A 25194-nucleotide genomic window follows, 5' to 3' on the forward strand; every position below is an offset into this window, starting at 1 on the left:
GTGTTTTTTTTCTTTTTTTTTTTTCTTTCTTTTTGTTTGTTTATTTGTTTTGGGGTTTTGTGTATGTTTGCTCCCGTCAGCAAGCTGTTTTATGCGGGTGGTAGTGAATATAAAAAAAAAATCGTGTTGTGATTATGTTTTTGATGGCGGTTTCTAGGATTTAAATCCAGGAGAATAAACTGTAAAACATCAAGTCCCTGATATTTTACAAATGACATATACTGTATTTACACCCCTATGTGGGGTTCTGACATTAAAAACAGCTAGTTTTTAAAGGCTAGATTTTAGCATCATGGGAGCCTCAATATAATATTAGTCTAGATGTGCTGTAGCCTAAAGTCTAGTGTCATTTGATACAAAATGGGCTCTGGAGTTATGAGATAAACTTTGTCTGCAATCTTAAATCATAGAAATTTGAGGAACGTCACAGGTGTATTTTAGTGCTGTAGCTGTACTTTGGATGGAGTACAGTACTGTATGTTTTATTCAATTTATTGATCAGATTATTCACTCTCGGCTAACCCCCTCCTCCAGTGACTCCTGAAGACTGTCTACGTGCAATTCAGCAAACCTCATTTTGGTCGGGCTCGGCGCACAATCTGGCATTCATAAACCTGTTTACTCATAAATAAGGGTGTTCGAATGCAACGTTGAACGTACCTGCATGCGTGACATAACGCAACACATAGCGCATTCAGTGGACTGTTTATCCAAGGGAGTTGTAGTTTGGCTATAGTTGTGGCAAATTTCACTCTGAAAGCACACAAGTGCGTTTATTATGACAGAAGGGAAATATTGTGTCGCGTTATGAAAGGAATTTCACAAATGCCAGTCAGGAATGAGGATAACACGCTGATGTGACGTTGCCTGGTGTTACCTTCAAGGGGATGCCCTCGGGCTCCTATCCCCGAGATTCAAACCTTGCTCGTTGAACAGTATATTTGAAATTCCATTTAGTCGACGATACAAGCAAGGTGCCGCATTAAATGTTTTGCCACCAAAATTTCGTCTTGCACTATATGCTGATGCGGGGTTTTGGTGAAACTGTGAGGGAGATATTGACGTGATTTTCTTTCCACGGGTTGTCATGTGTCGATGTTTTACCGCCGTCTTTGGCTGTCCGACGGCCCCGAACACAGCACTCCGGTTGGGGCGGAGCTTCCAGCTGACGTCAGAGCAGGCGGGGGCGAGGGAGCAGGCTGGGAGCACCTAAGAGCCGACGTCGCCATGCACGTCCCGCCGTCCGACAGCTAGCTAGCAGAATGCCTCATGAAGACCTCGACGCAGGCCATTTCGCTCGCCCCGGGCAACACAGTGTCGCCTTATTTCTCAGACTGAACATGTGCAGAAGTAGCGGGTGTTATGGAAGGGACGGCTTTCAAGTTTGACTCGAGGGTTTGGCTCGTCATAGCGTGGCAAGAAGCGGTGGAGCGCTTCCAAAGTTGTCGGTTAGCAGGGCGCGTGTGAAGGATAGGAATTAAAGGCGCCGCGCAAACATGGAGAAACAACAGAGCGACTTGGAGCGAGAGCGCCAGTACTGTGAACTTTGTGGCAAAATGGAGAACCTTTTGAAGTGCGGTAGGTGTCGAAGCTCCTTCTACTGCAGCAAGGAGCACCAAAAACAGCACTGGAAAGAACACAAGCTCATTTGTAAGGAAGTGGACAAGACGCAGCCTCGCAAACAGAAGCCCGAGCAACCGCCCGGGAATGAGAAGGCGCCGGATAAATGCCCGAAGAAGAATAGCCCCGAGCAGGCGGACATCAGTGCTTTTTCGTCACAAACTACAAACGCGGAACCGCAGGGGCTGGGAGAGCAGCCGGCTGAGGAAGACTCCAACAATACCGCCACACCTAATGGACAAACGAGTTCTTCGTCCCCGCAGAAACTAGCCACGGAGTACGTCATCCCGTGGATGAACAAGCACGGCATCTGCGTGGTGGAGAACTTCATGGGCGAGGAGACCGGACTGAGCATCCTGGAAGACGTCAAGGCCCTGCACAAAACCGGCCGCTTCACGGACGGCCAGGTGGTCAGTCAAAAAAGTGACTCCACTAAAAGCATCCGTGGGGACAAAATCACGTGGGTCGACGGGAAGGAGGTCGGCTGTGAGAAGATCCGCTTTCTCACCAGTCGCATGGACGACGTGGTCAGACATTGTAACGGCAAACTGGGCAACTACGCAATCAATGGAAGGACAAAAGTAAGTAGAGAAACAGGTGGGCACCTTCAACCATTCACCTTTCTATTTATGCCTTGCATGTTTCAAACCAATAAGCACTGACAAAGTAAGGAGAGGCACGGGCGTGCTGTACTGGCACAGCCGGCAGCTTCCATTACCTCTCTCAATTTAGTCACGTTTTCAAATTCAACCTGCCTTTAAATGTATGACTCAAAAATTCACCACTACAAACTGTGCAATATCGCTCTGTACAATGTGCACTAAGTAAACGTAGAATATTAGCAAATCGTAGGATAACTAGGTACTACTGACTAATTTTAAGAAGTTCAGGCTTTGTAACCAATGCAACGGTGGAAGACAAGGAAATGTTTTGGTGTGGTTCTTTTATCCTTTTCTCAATACAGTATGCACACCTTTAAAATTGACAGCATTTGGAGTAGGAATATCTGAGAAACTACTAAAGCACTGATATTGTGGTGGTGCATTTGCCTGACTTGGGTGACAGGCATTGTGGGTTTAGTTGCCACTCAGTGACAGCATGTGAGTGACAATGGTTGTCTGTCACTTTATGTGCCCTGTGGCTGACTAGCACCCGGTCCAGGGTCCAGGCTCCCCTTCAGCTGCAGTAAGATTGAATAGGCTCGGCGTGACCCTTAACAGCATAGTATAGAAAACACATGAATGATTAACTACTGTCCCCCAGGCACGAAAATGATTAGGCTTCATGTTTGGAAAAGAAAAATACATCTGAAATACGGATGGATATGCATTCTAAAATAGAATTCACAAAGCTTTAAATGGTCAATATACACTACATGTCAAGTCAGTTCACTACCCACCAAATAAGCCGTATCCTTACACAAAAAACCTTTCTCTTTTAAATTATTTCTGCCACATGCAAATTTGCTTTCCAGTTGGTGTATTTTTATAACATTTTCTTAATTGCTTGTTTGACTGATCAAGCATATTCTCAAAAAAAAGGCCTCTTCATTGCTCATCACTCTTAATTCTAAGAAATAGTTTCTTACAATTTCAAATATGAGATGAGTAAAGATTGGTTCTTCAAAATTATGTCAAATTGACTACATCACTACATCATTGACATCACTGTACTTTAAACACAAGGAAACATTATTTTAGAGGCTCTTTACTTTCATTTTGACAAACGGTAGGTAATTTGCCCTGTTTTGCTTTCAGCATATTGTTGTTTGCATCTGCAAGTCAATAAGTGGGTTTAGGTCAAAGTTTTCAGTGGCTGAACTGGAGCTGTATTAGTGATGATGGACAGGATTTGCACACTTCCTGTCTTGATGCAAACTATAGACTGTTTTCGACTGATGTGACACACCTTCCGATTTAGGACACGGGCGCTATCTCGGTTTGGTGAATTCATGTAAATGCACGTAACTAAGCAGGGATCATTTCTGAATGGGGGCACACTCCTTTATCGGTTTCTAAAACGGGCGTTGTATAACGTCTTACTTTCAACTGCCAGCTGTGATCAAGAACCAGTGTGAGAAAACGGAGGAGTTATCAACCAAACGGCGACAACTGTGCCCGTCTTGTGTTAGCAGAGCTGATCTAGCAGCCAAGCACAATACTTATGTGTGTGAATGCAAAGCATGTCTCCAACATCTGTATTTTCTGTTTTATTATAATGAGTTTGCAAAAACGAGTTACCGCACCGCTCGCTGTTTCGTGAGTTGAGTTAAAAAATGTAGCTGCCGTGGAAGTGGGAAAAAAGATGCAGGCTCCACTTGGGACTCGTCCAGGTCGAACCTCTCTCGCTCTCGCTCTCTCAAAAAATAATAATGCACACCTCTTTCGTTGGTATAATTCAACGCAACGCTGACTATACTCACCCGGTACACTAACCGTACCAGTGTGGGGACACAGGTTGCTTACAATGGATACCTCCGCATGACAAACCCAGCCATTGATGACTTCGTTGTAGGCCTCCAGACTTTTGTAATTCTTTAGTTGGTCCATGGTATAAGCGCTTGTCGAGAAGAAGAGATGGGGGACGATGTCTGGATAAGTTACCGACGCCCACAGTTGTGTGCTCCATTTGTGTTTCTCCAAACCATATGGGTCGATATTGTCGATCAAAGCACACTTCTTGTCGTAAGGGTTTTTGAAACGACATGTAATCAGCACCGATAACTTTTCAGTCTTTTTAGCCATCATCACAACGCGTCAGTAAAGTTAACCCATCCAACACAGTCTGGTGCCACCGGCGTAGTCACATGGTCGAAAACAGTCTAAATGAATTTTGTGGCTTTCTCGTCACATTCTTTAAATGCTCTCCTATTGTAAAGACCATAGCAACTTCACGAGATCAAGTGAATCACAGTACAACACTGGAAATTTAATAAGTCTATTCATAAAATTGCTATATCAGTTATGCTTTGCTCTAAAGGGACTTTAATAGGGATTCTCAACTGGTGAGTGGGGACCAAAATTTGGTGCGCAGATCCATTTTTAGTGGGTTATGGACAGATATTTATTTAAAAAAAAAACTAAAACATGTATTCATCTTCTTATTCCTTCAGTACAGTACCATAGCTTATCATGTTCCCACACAAGAATCTCTAGCCACAAGTTTAGGCTTTGGTTGATGGACCTCAGGGTAAGCACTTTGCCTGTTTACCAAAAGCATGTGAACTTGCATCTGAAAATATCATACACATCTACATGTACATCTTTTTTTTTTTTTTTCAGAGGCTATTTTTAAACCCAAAAAGTATTTTCCTTTATTTCTACAAGAAGTGGATTGCGACTTTGCAACAATAGGAAAATGGCTGTGTCAACAGTTGAGAACAACTGCTTTAGAGAGCATTTTTAAACAGAGAGGCATGGTCTGAAAATGTCTGTGTAATGCACTTAATGGCAACAAACTAAATGCCTCCAAAATGAGTCCAATTCATAATACTTTATTAGTCTTGGAAACCCATCGCAGATTTAGAGTCGACCTGTCCATAATAGAAAAAAAAAAATACAGGCACAAGTACAGAAAAGAGCAAAGAGAGGTAATAATATATTCATAACAATTGCAAATGATCATGACTTATGGAATAGCTTTACACATTCCTTTATTGATTGTATAAAGTAGACTACATTATTTGATCGGCCCGATCGGATCAGCCAATAATTGGCCTTTTTTTGGGGAAGGTGTAGGGGGTGGTCTGCTGATCGGTTTGATTTCATAATTCACCCAACCAATCAATGACATCATTGATCTGCTCCAAGACATTTACTCCGCTTCGTTTTCATGCGCAGTATATCTAAATCCAAAAGCTGGTAAATTTTTGTATACACGAGACGGCTGAGACAAGATGACATGTAATGCACGGATTGAACAAGACAAATTTGCACTATGTCGGACTACTGCAATAAAATGTTGTATTCCGATACCACCGCAACCCGTTTTTTACGATCATTTGGCTTCATCTACTGATCTAAGTTGAGTAATTGCTCCATCTTGTGACTGGATCGCTGATCAGTTATTGTATTTTTAAACTCAGTGATCGGCCCTAAAAACCCTGATCGTGTAAAGCCTAGTACAAATGATTAATAATTTGGTGGCTCAAATGAACATTTGTTAATTGAGTCTATCTTAGCCTTTGTGCAATGTGAGTGTTTTCAAAGTGTCACCACAAGAGTGAGTCACCCTTTTTGATGTGCTGTTTTTAGGCAATTTAAAGGACTTCAGCATGTTAAGTTGACTTGTTTTTTAATCGTTTGAACATTCATGTTTTAGAGGGAAAAGCTATACACTGTATAGACTTCTCAACCACACATTTTTTCACATTTGTATTTATTTAGACTAAGGGCTGGTAAAACCTAAACATTTCAAACAAAGCTAAACTTGTTCTACTAACCAAATGTGATCAACAACTTCAAACAAATTTAAAAAATTTCAGAAAATGTTAGTGAGTTCTGACAAATACTACTTTTTGATTGCGTACACTGCTGCCATCTCAGCATCACACGTGAATCCATTGACCTGGCCTAAATTTGATCATTTTTGTCTTTAATATATAACTGAGCCCTCTTGCTGGTGCACGTCATACTGGACCAGTGTTTTCTTTGACTTCTGGTATAGTATGAGAGTTCTAAGTGACATTAAAAATGTCTAGATATCTGACTTCCTTACACAGGTATCAATTTGTACATAACATGTACATTCAATTAAGTTGAAGTGTGACGAGACGCTGTGGGAGGCTTCTTCCATGAAATCGACATGCTCACACCGACAACTTTGTACTAATGCTGCATTGAAAACTTTTGTTTTTCATGTCTGTCATTCCACTCTTGCTCTTTCACTAAAACTCGCCTTTGTGCACTGGCCTGGCGACCAATTCAGTGTGCCCCGCCTCTTGCCCGACGTTAGCTGGGATAGGGTTCACTGTTGGGAAGTGCTTGCCATCTTGACACACAGTCACATTTGTGCCCCACTGAGCTCTTAGTGTTTTCTTTAAATTGGATTTAGTAGTGCTTTAATACAATATGTTGTCCTGCAAAATATTAGATGGACTGCAGTAACCCAAATAACAAAATTATGTATGTATGTATGCAGAGCTGTATGCTGCTATTTTAGGGTTCTTTCCTTATCCAGTTTCTTTATACCTCGACACTTCTCAGGAAGTGTAAGAGCCCTCTCAGTAAACATACATTTAAGTACACAACAAGTGTGTGTGTAGCCATGAGTCAAGCATTGGTGAGAATGTGACTTTCTTGCCTACTGCCCTGGTCTCCTTGGCAAACACCTGCCTGCCTTGGCCTGTGGCCAAACAAAATGAGCATGACTTGCACAAATGTGAAGGCTGTCTGTGTGATTGGCTTAATGGGAGCTGACATAATGCAAGCAGATTTGGCATTGGGAGCCATGAAGGAAAAACATGGGTTATTTGATGTAATTGTTTCTATTTCCCCTCTTCACTTGATAACATTGTTGGCAGTTGCTGTCAGCTGGACATTTTTGTATTGCTGTAAAATGCTTTTCGCTTCCTTAATTGACCAACCTACGTTCACAAATAAAGCACGGAAGTCCCAACAGTTGCAAAAAATCTAATCGAAAGTCATGAAACAGACTACAAAGCCATCAGCAAAACCATGCAACACCAGAAGTCGCATTAATGGTAAGAAGTACTTTTATCATTGGTTAGCAACAACATAATGTTATTTTAAAGAATTCAGAAACTTATTGCACTATTAATGTATTGGTCTTATATAAAATGTGCAAATACACTGGTAGTTTTAAAAAATATTGTGTGGCTCTTCTGGAATTCCATTTTAAAATATTTGGGATTTATGGCTCTCTCAGCCAAAAAGTTCCCGATGCCTGACTTAGAATGACACAATGCAAATTGATTCAGTGGTGGAAATTGACAGAGTATACTTTTTAACCAAAAATCCAACTATTGTGACCCGCATACTGGACAATTCAGATTTGTCGTTTCATATATAGGTGTGTCAAACTCAACTTTGTCGTGGGCCACATTGTAGGTACATTTTCCCTTCAAAGGGCCGTTATGACTGTGAAACCATAAAAAATATTTAATAGTCTCATCATATTCAACCTAAAATTTATGAGCTAGGGTTAGATTCAGAAATTGAGGGTAATGAGCTTTTCAATTTTTGTTTCGTAACACAAAATTGCTTGTATTATCTCAACGTTATCATTCATGATCTGGCCATTTTAAATTTTACTGCATATTTTCACAAGACTCATCGAAGTTGACACACTAGAATTGAGTTTGCGGGTCACATAAAATAATGTGGCAACCCAGATCTAGCCCCCGGGCCTTGAGTTTGACACCTGTGGTGTAAGGGAATCAGTTAAAATAAAATGTGAAAAATGTACATTCAAATTTTCCCATCTTGAAATTAGATTTACAGTGGTCAACATAAACCCTTATCATCAGTACTCTCACAATATCATATTGTGGAACTGACTGATCATCTGAGGAAGCTGACCATTGACCTAAATCTAAAAGCACTACAGAATAAGAAGGCTTGAGGAAGTCATGTGTTGCTAGATCCTCTGTGTGTTGAATATTTTGCTATAGACACTAGGAGGCTGCTGTTCTTTCCGGTTCCACAGTCCTTGCATGACCATGGCACCACTGTGTATACCACCCTTTTTCCGGCTTATTGTTTGAACACTTTACACTTAACAGTGCTAAGGTATTGAATTCAAATTTAAACCCATCGTTCACAATCCTACTGTATATGACTTGTGAATAGGGCTGTATGGATGCCCCAATTTCAGGGTGGTGATGTTATAACAACAATTGAGTTCCTGCTGGTACAATACTAAATTTGTAGTCGTTTCTACTAGACATTAAAATTTGCTTGATTGGTATCGGCTGATAATTAGCATTTTATGCTGCCCGGCTTTGTTATAATTTGCCAATAATTCGCTCCAGAAGACATTTACTCCGCGTTTCCTTCGTGTAAGGTATATTTAAATCCCAAAGCAACTTTATGTTGAACCTTGTAACATTTGAAATATAGTACTGTAAATATCTGACAACCAATAGTTATTTTTTTTTTGGGGGGGGGGGGGGATGGGACAGAAAACACGTTTGAGATAGACAACGCGTACTGTGTGGATCAGACTACAAGATGAATTTGGTCTTTCATGATTGCACTGACAGACTACTGCAATAAAGTTGTGTATTTTGATACCACCACATCCCATCTTATCCGATCGCTGGGGTTTATCTTGTCAACTCAAATGCGACCAGGTACAGTTATTACCATGGTGACAACAATGGATCACGTCCTGTGTATTATAAACGGCAAATGGACTGCAGTCATACAACACTGTATCTACACAATCAGAGTGCCTAAAGTGATTTACAAAGCCTCACATTCAGCCACTCACACACACATTCATACACCAATGAGTGACTGCTACCATGCAAGGCATTGCCAGGCCCACTGGGAGCAAATTAGGGTTCAGTGTTTTGCCCAAGGACACTTCGACACGCAAACAGTTGTAGCCGAGATTCAGACAACCCTCTCTACCAACTGACTCACATCCACCTGAAGAACAAATTTGCAGAAAAACGTGCCACCGGTGCTCGGGAAAGCACGTTTGTCAAGCGATCATGTGTTTGTGAATTCCCCCTCCTCTTTCTTAACACTTGTGTCCATTTCTTCCTCATCAGCACAAAAGAGCAATTGTGTAAATTAGGCAAACTGAACGCATTCTGTACTGTAAAGGAGACTTGGCATGGAGGAGATTGATTTGACATTTAGCGAACTGCACTCCTCGTACGGCAGCAGGTTTTTTGGGGCTGCCGCAATTGGAAGCCTTAAGAAGGGCCCGCGGCGTCACGGCTTCACTTCTCAAACACAGTCTAAGTTAGCAAGTCTGATAAGAATATTCTCGCCCAGATGTTTAAAAGAGCGCCAACAGCAACCCATAGCGATGTTTTTCACTCACACCTACAGCAGAGCTGTGCCAACCGGCCACATGAACTGAAAAATACCCTGAGTTGCTATTGATAACTTCTTGTCGCCAACCACATAGATTGGTCATTAAATTTAATTCTAAAAACTATATTTTTCTTTTTCTAATAAAACGCTATCCTGTATAATGTTGAGGAAAATGGATGGAGGGATGTATATTATTCTCAAACGTTTTGCCCTCAAATATGTTTTCATCTTTGGTTTCATTCTAGAATACAGTAGTGTATTTTTTTTTTTTTTTTTTTTTACTCTACAAAGGTTTGAACGTTGTGTTTTAACAATATAAATGTGAGAAAATGTTAATGCCTGTCGAAGAAAAGTTTATAAAGTGTGTGGTGAGGGGTTTAACAGCCTTAAAACGTAAGGAATGAAAAAAAAATCGGCAAATAAAAAAATATTCTGGAAATAAAAAAACATATCCTGTAAATGAAAAAAAAACTTTACACTTTCACATAAAGAGAAATCTCTTTATGCGAGTAATTTTAGGAACATAACCTTTGCGTTAAACGAGGGAACATTGTATTCTATTATTCAAGCAATGTTCTTAATCTTTTATCATTGCCAATAGAAAAGTATCAGTGACTGATTCAATGACAGAATGTGCTTATTTGACTAACCCCACACATGGACAGAGCTAGTCATTCATCTCAGCAGTCACTAAGAAGTTTGGTAACAACAATACCGTATACAAATAAACACACTTTCTCCTGGTGTTTTGGGAACATAGAACCACCTGGCGGATTACATCATAATCTGAGGTGCGTTGCTTTTTAGAAACTATAGTCTGATTATTGTTCCTGTCAAAAGTAAAAATTCCAAACCTTTCTAAAGTCCAGTGTGAACCATCCATCCATTTTCTTAGCCACTTATCCTCACGAGGGTCGCGGTGAGTGCTGGAGCCTATCCCAGCTGTCAACGGACAGGAGGCAAGGTACACGTTGAACTGGTTGCCAGCCCCTCGCAGAGCACATAGAGACAAACAGCCGCACTCACAATCACACCAAGGCGCAATTTAGAGTGTCCAATTAATGTTGCATGTTTTTGGGATGTGGGAGGAAACTGGAGTGCCCGGAGAAAACCCACACAGGCACGGGAAAAACATGTATACTCCACACAGGCGGGTCCGGGATCGAACCCGGGACTTCAGAACTGTGAGGCCAAACGCCTTTCAGCTGATACACCATGCCGCTCTCTAGTCATTTCATAAAAGGAGAATGCTGAAAGCTGGACTGCAGATGTGTATTTCTGTATGATATCAACTCCGGGTTTATATTTTTTGAGCCACACTACAAGTCTGTTTAACAACCAACATTATGCTCTGTTACACCACCACAATGTTCTCTTCTCAACTTTTTCAGCACACACATGCAAGTCAAAGGTAATGCAGACAACACATTGTAGTTTTTGTTTTCCTCTTGTATTAGCGATGCCAGCCATGTTAAAAGGTTACCTAAAATATTACATGGACAATATTTTAAAACTTACAATGGCTAAAGTTTTTTAAAAAAGTGTTGTAATTTTCACGTTTTTAGAAATATATTACATTTCATAGCGATACTACACTGCCAAAAGTATTCACTCACCTGCCTTGATTCACATATTAATTTAAATGGAATCCCATTCTTAATCCAGTGGGTTTAATGAAATTGGTCCACCTTCTCCAGTTACAAAAAGATTTCCACAGGGTTTAGGAGTGTGATTAATGGGAATTTATGAAATATTTTCCACAAGTGTGTTTGTGAGGTTACACACTGATGTTGAACGAGAAACCCCTCAGTCTTCTCTCTAATTGATCCCCAAGTCTTCTACAGGGTTGAGGTACCGATTGTGCCGGCCATTTAAGTTCATCCACATCAAACTCTCTCCTCTGTTGCTTTTTAAATCTTGATTTGTTCTCAGATGCGCAGTCATGTTGGAACAGGATGGACAATCTCAAAACTGTTCACACAGAACTGGAGATGTCCAATTTATTTGCATCTGAGCTCCATTGAAATTCTCAGAATGCTTCAGCATACCAAGAGATTTTGATATTTTTGGTGTTGGAGATTTTTTTTCAAACAGTTTGGGCATTACCCCTTTTCCAACATGTTTGTGTACCAGTGCACAAAGCAAGGTCCAGAAAGACATCCATCCATCCAATTTCTTAGCCACTTATCCTCACGAGGGTCGCGGTGAGTGCTGGAGCCTATCCCAGCTGTCAGTGGGCAGGCGGGGTATACCCTGAACTGGTTGCCAGCCCATCACAGAGCACATGGAGACAGACAACAGCCACACTCACAATCACACCTAGGGGCAATTTAGAGTGTCCAATTAATGTTGCATGTTTTTGAGATGTGGGAGTAAACTGGAGTGCCCAGAGGAAACCCAGGCATGCACTGGGAGAACATGCAAACTCCACACAGGTGGGTCTGGGATTGAACCTGGGACCTCAGAACTGTGAGGCCAACGCTTTACCAGCTGACCCACCGTGCCGCCCCCAGAAAGACATGGGTGAGGAAATTGGTTCTGGATGAACTTCACTGGCCCATGCAGAGTCCTCCTCTCAACTTGCTAGAACACCTTTGGCTTGATTTTGAGTGGATAGTGAACCAGACCTTCTCATCCAACATCAATGTGCGACCTCATAAGTATGCTTCTAGAAGAATGGGCAAAAAATGCACTCCTAACCTTGTCAAAAGCCACAGGAGTTGAAGCTGTTCAAGCTGCAAAAAGTACACCTAGATCATTCTGAACAATATAAATCTAGAGTGGGATATCAGTTAAATCATATGTGACTCAAGGCAGGTGAGTGAATATTTTTTACTATATACTGTAAGTTAGGACTGCACATTGAGTTGAATTTGAATTGCAGATTTTGGCTGCCAAATTTAAATAATCCTGATTGTTGGTGTTTTATTTATTTATTTTTTTATATATTTGAAATGTAGGCACTGATGCATTAGAAAATGGCTTAATTTGTTCCCGTGACTAGAACCTATTCAGCCAGCCAGCCACCAGGGTCTGAATGTATGGCTAAGGCTTCATAAAGGGCCAACATCAAAATACAAACTTAAGATGACATTGGTGTGCAGGGGAGAAATACAGTATATGAATCTTTTACTTTTATGTTGACCCTGCCAGCATGGTGGTAGAGAGGCAGCATGGCGCTGTAAGACACTAACAATTGTTTTATCGGTTAGCTTGACTTCAGCTTCTCAGCTGACCTGACTGGAACGAAAAAACACCAGAACTCTAATCAAGATGAATTGTCAAGTTTTTCGCAGTAAGTGACCATGCAGAATTGATCAATGGACAAGCAGCACCTGTCCTGATGAATAATTGTGGAGCTCTTGTGTAAGTGGTGAAAATGGAGAAAGACAAACAATTTTGCAGTGAATTCTTGAGCTATACCATTACACCATGTCCATCATCTCAGTTGTCTGGATTTTGAGGCAGGGCTAAATCGGGCCAGGCAGCCTGGGAGCACCATGAGTCACCCTCCACAACTACATAAATACTCAGCGCCCTCATTTTAGTGGCGGCCATTCGGCACAATTACTCTTCCGTACTGATAACATGGAAAATTTGTACCATTACAACTTGTAGTTGACCATCAAGCTATGTCCACAATTTGAAAAATTCATCAATGAAACAGACTACTTGCATAAGCAGGGGTGCCAATCTGAAAGCTCAGAAAGGTTGCTGGCCCCCCCATGATGAAGCATGGAGGAAAAAAAATCAAAGGTGACCAATGTGTCAGTCTGCCGTGCACCATGGGCAACTATAATTCTGCTAACGACCCGCTCAATTTCCATGGGGCCAATGGATGGGGAAATTGTCTCTGAGCTCCGGCCCCATTGACTGTCCAACCCCAGTCCGCCCCTTAGAGCGGGAGTGGTCAGTAATCTAATCTTTGTGATAAATGCAGAATTTATGCAGAACACCCGATTGTTGAGAAGCTGTCCAGTGATATGTGTAAACGGAAGTTATGTTAAATGGGTAAGAATACAATTCTGTCCTAGGCACTTATTTAGCAACAACGTGTCTGTTTACATCGGGATATTTTTTATATATGTATATATTTATGTTTTATATTATATTATATATGTTTTGTTGCACAGGTCTGAGGATGGCTGCATTGTATTGCTGCATTTTACCTTGCACTATCTTACTTTGTAACATTTGTAGAAAACTGAAGAGGATAATGCACAAAAATTTAAATTAAACCAATCTTCTAACTATACACTTTACCCTGTTAAAAAAAAAAAAGGATGCTGTTTTATTATTTAAGCAGGGTGTTTTATTTTCAGTCTGATTTTTCGCACTTGTGTGCAATTGTAGCTTATTCACATGTCTGATGGAAGAAAGAGGATGTGCATTGTTTTGTTTTATCAATTGAAACTGGCTTGTTTTTTGTACTTGGGCTTCTCTTTTAATTTTATAATTGCAGGCAGCGTTTTATCAGTTGGTCAGATAGGGGGGGGGGGCTGCATTTTATTTCCAATAATTACAGGAGCATGTTTTTTTTTTTGCATCCCTAGTTATAATATGACTAAAATCTGTTTTCATCAATGCATCGAACCCTAACATTAATAATGGAAATTGAAGTAAGAACACCATTGTTCAATATCGTAGTTAAGTGGAGTCATTTTGTCCATGATGTGTTGGAGGAAACATTTAATCATGAATGTTCATTGTCATCTGGATGCTAGGCTAATATAGATACTTACAGCATTTGTTGCCTTCATTATAAGGCGGATATATATATATATATATATATAAGGCTTTTTTTTTTTTTTTTTTTTTTTTTTTTTGAGGCTGCGGACAAATTTTTAATTTTCTTGTAGGTCAAAAGTTTATATATTTCCTTAGTATCAAGTAGCATTTTTATTGAATTGCATGATGTGAGTCAAATGTTTTGGGTAACCTTCCACAAGCTCCTGACCGTTATTCTGCTGGAATTCTGGCGCATTCCTCCCGTCAGAACTAGTATAACAGAGTTAGGTTTGTCGGGTGCCTTGCTCGCACATGCCTTTTCAGATCTGACCACAAATTTTAAATGGGATTTAGATCAGGGCTTTGTGATGGCCACTCCAAGACATGGACTTGATCTTCAAGCCACTTTTGAGCCATTTTAGTGGCATGCTTAAAGTGGGACTGTCATCCCTATAAACATTCTAAAATAGATATTGTAATGAAAAATACATATAACATTATGCACTTCAATGTCTATACGAAAAAAAAAGTGAGCGGAGAGCGCATCATCCATGTACAAAGTTGCGCAATTGAGTGTCCCTCGACATCCAAGTGGTCGCCATATTAGTCGCGTCCTCTGTCCTTGACGTCATCGTCACTTCCGCCGTTGAAAACGCACAGTGCCTGCTACTATGGAAGCTGAACAACAGATATTCGGATTTTTACGACGCCCCTTCTGACACCGAAGCTCTTTCCGAAAATGTCAACGCCACACAACCGAGTGAAGTTACCGGGGCAATATTACATATTGTTTCGAGCCATATTCAGATGATATCCGATCACGGCCAAACCGCATCCCGTCAGATCCACTTCCGCGGCGGAGATGAGCCATCGCGGCTCATCGCAGCCGGGCCGGTGTGGCTTATGACAGAGCCGAGCGGTGCTGCTTTAGGGGGGTGCTCACAGACGCCGAAAGTACTGAGCAACACAGTCGAGCCCGGGCGCTTTATACGTGCACGCGACTGAGTAACGCATTCTGGACTGGGTTCTTCAGAGCCGCCCCCGTTGTAAAGCCCGACGCGCAGCCTTGTCAGAAGCTGTGACCGCCGAACACGGCGCCTCAGCCGGTTGGCTGATTTTCGGTGCCGTGGTATATAAGGAGGAGGTGGAACCGAGCTATGCTGCTTTTCGGGGTATGTTCAAAGTCGCCGCAGTACGCAATGAACACTATCGAGACGAGGCTGAGTGAGATATTGTTGGCTGGGCGACGCGCACATCGACACATTTCATACGCGGATCTTTTGGTACGTTATGAGAGAGACCGATTACATGGTCCGCCCCAAACAATTTTTTTTAGTAGCTGTATACACACCTACCTGTTATTTGGAACCCACGAAGCTCTCGTCTTCTGCACCCGTGCAATCCATTTTTCACAACGAACAGGGTCTCTTTCAAACTTATGAAGGGTAATTCCATTCTCCCCAGTGTTCAACCAATGTCCAGGAATGCAATGAGCCGGCATTTTGGCTAACACGAAGGAACAATAAGCTACCTTCCCGGAGATAAAACTAATGGAAACAAACGAATATACGAGGGGGTGCTGCTGTCCTTTACGTCACTTCCTGCTTCTTCTCAAAAACAAATCCCTCGAGGATTTTCATGGCGGGAGTTACAAAAAGCTGTATTCTTCAAAATCATGTTTTGTGGTGAAAAAACACATAGGACCATATTGGCTGTGGGTTTTTCATTAATAATATACCAAAAATCATCCATTTCATGACAGGCCCACTTTGAGGTCATTGTCCATTTGGAAGACTTATTTCTGTCTAAGTTTTAGCTTCCTGGCTGATGTTTTGAGATTTTGCCTTATCGCGATGTAACGTTCTTTCTTCATAAAGCCATCTAAGAGCTACTGTTCCTGCTACAGCAAAACACCAAGATGCTGCCACCTCCATGCTTCACAGTTGGTGTAGTGTTCTCAGTTTTATTTCCTCCATATGTAAGATTGGTCATTACGACCAAACAGCTTCACCTTCGTTTCATCATACCACAGGACATGTCTCCAAAATTTAAGATCTTCGTCTTTGTCTTTTTGTAAACTGTAATCTGTTTTTTTTTTTGTTTGTTTGGATTAATGGCTTCATTCTCTGTGAGTGGCCTTTGAGCTCATGTGGGTGCAGGACTCGTTTCACTGTTGATAATGACACTTTCTTACCAGCTTCATCCAACATCTTCACAAGATCGTTACCTGTTGTTCTGCGGTTGATTCAGACGAAAACACGTTTCTCTGGATGATAGATCCCATCTCCTTCCTGAACGGTGTGATGACGGGACACTCCTATGGTATTTATACATGTGTAAAATTTTTTTGTACAGATGAATTTAGCACATTCAATCATCTGAAAATTCTATCCAGGGATGAGCCAGACCTGTGCAGTGGGGCGAAAGTGTAGTCAAACTTTGTTCATAACCTCTAGGAGATGCTGTGATTCTGAAATGAAAATGTACATATTTCATAACCTCAATGTGGCAGTGGAATATTGGAATGAAAGTGTACATCTTTTTTTCCGTGGAAAGATCCGCATGGTGGACAAACTTATCAATACTTTCCTCAACTTCAAGTTCAACCGCCACTTCGAACCTCTCAAGTCGAGCAGCAGCAGCATGATGGCACTGGGCAGCAAATTTTGGAGCCCATGGTGAAAAAAGATGAATAAATCCATGAAAAGGTTGTCAAGTATGTGCGAACGTATAACAATTGGTTCAGTGACGAACATACAGGAAGTGTGTGCAATAGGTTGAGCTGCTCTATTGCATCACACATACCAAGAGACAGGATGTGCGTCATGGTTAAAGATTGACATCTTTCCTAGCCAATCTGATGCCAGGAAAGTGCTTCAGTGGTGGCCAATGGGAGAGAAGCTCTATCACGCTGTTTTCGAACCAAGATACAGTACATCATGTTTACATTCAGTTGAATCCAGCACCATTTTTTTCCCTTTTGTATCCTGAATCTGAATTCGTAACTAGAGACATATTTTCTGGGGAGGGTTTTTGTAACCTGAATCTTTCGTTAGTAGAGACTTTCGTAAGTAGAAGTACCACTGTACAAAATTCTGCTTGCTAAAAGTACAAAAACAAATAGTGCTAGTAAAAGATTGTAAAAGGAATATTTTAAAGCGCTTTAAAAGAACTCAAATCATAAGAGTTAGTCCATCTTCTTTCAAGTAAAGCATCTAAACTAAAAAATGGCACATTGGTTTAAAGTCCCCATACTTTGTCAAAAGACACCTCCAGAGGGACTTTCTGTTTTGGGGTTTATACAAAAGGTTTTTATTTTAAAAGACACCTTGGTTTTGTCATGTGAGTATCAAGACAAGGCCCATCTGAAAGCTACAGTGCCTTGTGAAAGTATTCGGCCCTCTTGAACTTTTCAACATTTCACCATTTTATGCTTCAAACATAAAGACATAAAATTGTTTTTTGTGTGTGTCAAGAATCGACAATAAGTGGGACACAATCGTGAAGTGGAACGAAATTTATTGGATATTTTATAGTTTTTTAACAAATAAAAACCGGAAAAGTGGGGCGTGCAATATTATTCGGCCCCCTTGCATTAATACTTTGAATGGCAGTCTTCAGGTCTGGACTCTGACTTGGCTATTCTAACACCTGGATACGTTTATTTGTGAACCGTTCTATTGTAGATTTGGCTTTGTGTTTTGGATCATTGTCCTGTTGGAAGACAAATCTTCGTCCCAGTGTCAGGTCTTTTGCAGGCTCCAACAAGTTTTCTTACAAAATGGTCCTGTATTTGGCTCAATTCATTTTCCCATCAAATTTAACCACCTTCCCAGTCCCTGCTCAAGAAAAGCAGGCCCAAACCATGAGGCTGCCACCATCATGTTTGATAGTGGGGATGGTGTGTTCAGGGTGATGAGCTGTGTTGCTTTTACGCTAATTATATCGTTTTGCATTGTGACCAAAAAGTTCGATTTTGGTTTCATCTTACCAGAGCACATTCTTCCACATGCTTGGTGTGTCTCCCAGGTGACTTGTGGCAAACTTTAAACAAGCTGTATTATGGATATCTTTCAAAAATGGCTCTCTTCTTGCCACTCTTCCATAAAGGCCAGATTTGTGCAGTGTACGACTGATTGTTGTCCTATGGACACCTCGCACCTCACCTGTAAATCTCTGCAGTTCATCCAGAGTGATCATGGGCCTCTTGGCTGCATCTCTGATCAGTCTTCTCTTTGTTCGAGGTGAAAGTTTAGTGGGACGACCGGGTCTTGGTAGATTTGCAGTGGTCTGATAGTCCTTCCATTTCAAAACGATTGCTTGGAGAGTGCTCCTTGAGATGTTTAAAGCTTGGGAGATCTTTTTGTATCCAAATCCGGCTTCAAACTTCTCCACAACAGTATCTCGGACCTGCCTGGTGTGTTCTTTGGTCTTCATGATGCTCGCTGCACATTAAACAGTACCCTGAGACTATCACAGAGCAGGTGCATTTATACAGAGACTTGATTACACACAGGTGGATTCTATTTATCATCAGTCAACATTGGATCAGTCAGAGATCCTCACTGAACCTCTGGAGTGATTTTGCTGCACTGAAAGTAAAGGGCTGAATAATATTCCATGCCCTGCTTTTCAATTTTTGATTTGTTAAAAAAGTATAAAATAACCAATAAGTTCCACTTCACGATTGTGTCTCACTTGTTGTTGATTCTTGACACAAAAATATATATTTTGTATCTTTGTTTAAAGCCTGAAAAGGGCAAAAGGTCAAAGTTCAACGGGGTCAAATACTTTCTAAAGCCACTGTACTTCTTACCGATCCAGTTTTCTATCTAGTTTGTCCATATTTGGCTATGACCGCCCTTTCCTCTCATCATTTTACCTCCATATAAAAGACCCACTTGTGACTGCACACTTGTTTTTTGACATCGCTGGGACAGGACTGGAGAAATAGGAGGGGATCTTCACTAGTGACTTAGATCAGCTTGAGAAATATGAATTACCAGATATCAGGCCTCTCAAAAGAAAAACTTATGGAACTTAGAGTACATGGACAATTTGAATTCATATTTCCTGTCTACTGAGGCACCATAGTCAATATTACATCACAAATACTAGAAAAAGTTTGAAGCCTGAAAAGGTGTTTTTGTAATATAAAACAAAATCAAACTAATGACAGCCATCTAAGAACATGGTGGAATAAGTCGATGAAAGAAAAGGTACGCTTAAACAGAAAAGCAGACTTTGGTTGAGTGTGCGTCTGTCGTTTTTGATTTTCATATAAAGGTAGTTATGAACGCTAAAGAAATGTCTGGTACATCTGCAACAAAACCCTTTAAGAACAAATTTCTGAATTGGAAGTCTGTGTTCATTCAATTTTACCTGCAGTCTCTCGTTTGAATTCTGAGAACCTGTCATGTTTATATTAAATTGTCATCCTAGTCAGTCAGTATAATACACATCTATTTAGTTTGCGTCATAAAGATCGTTAATTTCAAGATCCTGCTCTATGCTGATGTAGAGGCTCAGTCTTTGTGCTTATGTCCTCTCAAACTTATCACAACGATCGACTTTGAGGGGAAAAAGGGGGCAAAACAGCTGTCTGCGTGGCGTTCACACCTTCACTCATAAATGCATTCTGGGCAGCATGAGCAGAACTTGTGTGTGTGTGTGTTTATATGCATGCGTGGGTGAAGTGCGTGTGTGTGTGTGTGGGGGGGGGGAACAACATCACAGAGGATCAGTCATCAGCCAGCCTTCCTCACGCTCTGCACGTAGCATGACCATTAAAATACTAGTCCCTCTGGCTTGGCGCCAGAAGTCAAAGTTTACTGGAGTTCAACTCTTTTTCTGCCTTAACTCCAGCCATACTCTCATTTACAAGCATGTGCAACAATTTCTTTCTGTTGGCATGTTCTTTGCAGCTGTTTTTCCCCTTAAACCTGTTTTCCCTCTTAACCTTACTTCCGTACCTAAATTGGTAAAATACCTGGAAAGGTTGTGCAGTAAGCAAGCTTCTAGTCAGTCTTTGTGTGAACATTTTGTTTTTCTTCCCTTGCATTCCTTTGATAAATCTGCAAGACTATCTGTCTGCACAATTGCAACCTACGTCTATAGTTTGTTTTTGTTTTTTTCCCTCAACTCGTTGAATAATTACAAACTTTCCTGCAACTGTTTTAATAATATCGCTATGCTTTGTTTATGGAAGTTTGTCAAAAAAGTTGAACTTGACATTTGTTTGACATATGACTGTTCACATAGTGCGAGGGTGCATATTTATAGTTCACTGCACTTCTGAATACTCTTCGTCATTAGAAGAGCAATTGTTTGTCTGCAGTTATTTGTGCTGTGGATAAACCCCAGATTTCTGAATGGTGTGCATGTATTTATTCCTTCCTAATAGTAAAAAGTTTACAAGTGCTCAATGGTGTTCACAGCAGGAGCATGATAAATGTTAGCTGGAATACTCTAGTGCGACAGGAAATGATCCAATTTCATTTATAATTTTCCAAATATATTGATCAAAAGTATATCTTTGTTCATTTTTTGCAACCAACAAAGTGACAAGCTGAAGAGTTACATGGTCTTCCATTAAATTGCAGAAGGTACAATGAACCTGTCGCAATTCATACAACAGGATATGTCATGACTTCCTGGGAGTCTGTCAGTTTGTCTCTGTTTAATTAAACAGCCCCAGATTTTTAAATGGGCTAAGTGTGAAATATGACGAGAGTGACGCTATTTCAGCAAACATGCTTTTTTTTTTTTTTTTTTTTTTTTTTTTTGGGGGGGGGGGGGGTTTGGTGGTCTCCCGTGAGATTTTTCTCAAGTAAAATGAGTACCTTGCCTTAAAAAAACATGCGGTTTTCAACCTGCTAGAACAAACAGAATATAGCCTGACTTTACTCTCTGCCAGCAGCACCGCCATCCGCCGCTCTGTGTCTCTGCACAAAGAAATGCCCCCAGTCTAAAATAAATAAAATATATAAAAATAGAACCAGGATGAGTCCAGTTCATCACGTTCTCCTGGCCACATCAAAGTGAGCCTCAGTCGGCTGCGTGAGTTACATAAAATGTTACCGGTCTGCTGTAGTCCCTCCATCAATTTTCTGTACCTCTTATCCCCTATAGCAGGGGTGCTCAATCGCAGGACTGCATGCCAAAAATAAAAACCTTAGCCAATGGTCCCTCGAAACTGCGCATGTGCGCAATTGTGCACCGCTGATGCAGTCTCGATTGAAAGTATAACATACAGTTATTCAGTTTGTGGCATTTTGCAATATCCCTCAAGGAGTGAGGGATGACTGGTTGTTACATCCAATGGCACAATTCACATACATACTGTAAAAAATATAAAGAACTCACTAGTTTCTTTTAAGCAGCACACAGAACTTTCTCTGACTGCTGCTCCGCCACACTCTCCTTTCCTAGTTTTCCTTACACTTGCCCGCCCCCCCTCTTAAAGGTGTACACTCATAATTACAAATGTTACAGTACTTATGCAGCCAATCAATGTGTTTTGTAATGAATAGTATAATAATCAAGTAAAAAGTGGTTAAACCGGACGAGTTTTTGTCTTTTCCTTGTGGGAAAGGTCTGGTCTGAAGCCAAAGTGGAAAGTGCAGGATGAGATGATGTGTGATTTAAAATTCCACCTTGGCACACCCTGCTCCAGGATGAAAGCACAGACAAAACAGCGCACAAATAGCTAATTCTGTATTTTAAATATAGGAGGCAACACAACATTAACCTTAAAATGGCTTGGGGGAATCATCAGCCCAACCCCCCACTCCCTGTCACCAGTAGCTCACAAGAGGCTGGCCGCTTGAAAAGTAGATCTTGGGGTAAAAAAAAAAGTCCGGGCACCCCTGCCCTATAGGGTCACGGGCATAGTGGGGCCTGTTCAAGCTATTTTTAGGCAAGAGGCAGGTTACACCCTGAACTGGTCACCAGCCAATCACATGGCACATTTAAACAATGATTCACACCTAATATTTTCAATTTATAATCTTCAATCAACCCACCATGGCTATTTTTGCGGTGTGGGAGAAAACCGCATTACCTGGGGGAAAAAAAAAACACGCAACCACAGGGAGAACAGGCAAACTCCACACAGATGGGGTTGGGATTTGAATCCCTGTTTCCAGAACTGTGAGGCAGACAGACTAACCGTTCACTGTACCACCGGTTTCCTATTTTTTCCACCTTCCGCCTTTTGCGCTGTGGGTGCAAATTGACAGACTATTACGTAAACTTAACACCGATTTTTATCAGCCTGATAATTGTTTGCTGATAATTAGCATTTTAACCAGATCAGCTTTGTCCTAAATCCCACAACGATTGAACTACATCACACTACAGCAATAAAATCTATTCCGATACCACTGCGTCTTTTCTTTTTGGGGTTCATCTTGTCAACTGATGCGTCTTGTGTATTGTAAGAACTAAATGTGTGTGTGGGGGGGGGGGGGGGGGGCAGGAATGAGTTTTGGTGGTCACCGGTGCTTGGGAGAGGACTTTAATTTAAGGCTAGCTTGAGGTATGTTCATATACTTTTATTACGATGCAGCTCCCAAGCAGGCAACAAAACCTAATATAGCCTTGAAAGCTCGTGCTAGTGCATGTGGAAATGTGCTGTTGTTCTGTCCAATCATGCTCTAAAGTTTCTGTGTGGGTGAAGTAATTTGATTACAATAAAAAAATTTAATTACAGTAAGTTGGCACCCATTATTTCTGACATGCTGTAATGTTGATTTAACCAGACTGATTAGAATACATGATCTGACCAGACCAGTGATTTCCAACCTTTATGGCGCTAAGAAACATATTTTACAATTAATCTCACTCCATACCAACAAACGTCACAAAAACTAGATACATTAATTAGTGTATATATTTCCTGTCATCTAATAGAAGACCATTTGTTCTGTCTCTCACTATGAGTCACTGGGATAAATAGATGAACAAAGAAATGTTATGTACAGTAAATAAACAGGTCATTTATATACACTGCATTGCTCCATCTTGTGATCGAATTGGTTATCTTTTTTTTTTTTTTTAACTCACTGATCAGTGATCAACAATCCTGATGATGTAAAGCCTACTTACTATTCAGTCATACATCCTGTCACTACATGTTAGGATGGGTTGTTCTTGTTTCATCCTATCAAGTTTTAAAACACCAGTTAGAATTAAATTTAAGGTATTAGAGGCCAGGTAGGAGTGAGTTTTCAAACAATCATTTTAATATGATTCTACTGTCAGGTCATAGATACATTTTAAAGACACCGTGCATGACAAAAAAGTAGTTCATTTTAGATGCAAATTGGAACAGGTAATGGTGGTCAGTCAACACTAAACTGGATGGATTGTGTGTGTGAAAATGATTTTCAAATTTCCATTTCATGATGCTAAAGCATTTTTGGGGCATATTAAATTGATGTGTATGCATGGATGGACAGACTTTTTTTTAAGTGTGTGAATTATCCAGTACAAGTTAACAGTCCATGCCAAGACCGTCTGCTGAAATTTTACTTGACTTTAGTATCCTTTGTTTTAACATTTGTCTCTATATTTGCAAACACATTCAGAAATGTAATGCCATCCTTTGACTGATACTGCAGATTAAAATAAATTTCTTCTCCAATTTTTGTTTTTGGCAATGTCTCTTTATTTTATATTCACAATCATTTTGATCTTCTTGTCTTTAGGCAATGGTAGCATGTTACCCTGGAAACGGGACCCATTACGTGCGGCATGTGGATAACCCCAACGGCGATGGACGTTGTATCACATGCATATATTACCTTAATAAAGATTGGAATGCCAAGGTATGTGACTGGTGTGTGGGGAAAATATACTGATAGTGAGATTTTTGTTGAATTAGAATGATCCATCATAAACATGCTTGAAAAATCAAAGTACTGTGCTCAAATTAAGAGTACAGCCCAACAGATTTTGAGTTTCCTTCCTGAATCCATATTTTCTGTGAATACTATATTACAAAAATGATCTGATGAGATGACTAATGAATAAGTAAAAAGTACTTTTCGGAGAGGGTGCACTAGCATGTTATCCAGTACTTGTTAATGATTAGAATCACAGACCAACCTCTACCAAGGCTTTAACAGCTTCCACTGTAACATTTTACGGTCTTGACTCATAAAATGAGTGTCATCCTGAACCAAAATTTGTTTTACCCAAGGGCACGTCATGAAAGAAGAATAACAACGTGCATAAGGACAACAAATTACAACTTGATCTCAATTGATGAACATACATGAGTGGGATGTTGCATTTAAAATTTGAATTGTAAGGTGTCCTATTTGTATCAGCTATAGATAAAACTTTGACATGGCATCCCAAAACTGTTGAGTGGTTTGTTGGATGACTGGTAATTTTGACCTGACTAATAAAGGATTTTTTTTTACGTATTTGCTCATAACTATGAATGTGTGTGGAAGTGGCTGTCTCTATGTGCCCTCCCATCGGCTAGGGACCAGCTCAGGGTGTACCCTGCTTCTCATCCAGAAATAGCACCGGCACGCCTGCAACCTTCATGAGGCCAAGCAGCCAGGAAACAATATTTTTTTGAAGATATGTAGCACAAGAGGCAGGAATGGTTTGTATTTGAGAAACCAACCATCACTGAGTTTAACACCATCAAGTCTTCCCCCCCCAATTGTTCCAAAATACAGTATTATCATTACTACAGTCACTTACATTTCACGAGCGTGACCGCGCTCACACGCCTCCGTGCTCGCAAATCTGCACAGTTGAGCACGAAAAATCACGCACGTAAAATTTTGAGTAGAAAAAAAAAATTGAAAGACGTTGC

General features: G+C 40.7%; 1 protein-coding gene across 1 annotated transcript in view; it reads left to right on the forward strand.

The window, feature by feature from the left end:
- Nucleotides 1-1198: 1198 nt before the first annotated feature.
- egln1a (egl-9 family hypoxia-inducible factor 1a) overlaps nucleotides 1199-25194 on the forward strand; it is a 29909-nt gene continuing 5913 nt past the window's right edge. Inside the window, exons 1-2 of the mRNA XM_061837091.1 lie at nucleotides 1199-2201; nucleotides 24068-24187. Of these exons, the coding sequence (XP_061693075.1) occupies nucleotides 1497-2201; nucleotides 24068-24187 (825 nt within the window). The 5' untranslated portion in view covers nucleotides 1199-1496. The remainder of the gene's footprint in view (nucleotides 2202-24067; nucleotides 24188-25194) is intronic.

Source organism: Syngnathoides biaculeatus, chromosome 12 (genome assembly GCF_019802595.1).
Source record: "Syngnathoides biaculeatus isolate LvHL_M chromosome 12, ASM1980259v1, whole genome shotgun sequence".
NCBI lineage: Eukaryota > Metazoa > Chordata > Actinopteri > Syngnathiformes > Syngnathidae > Syngnathoides > Syngnathoides biaculeatus.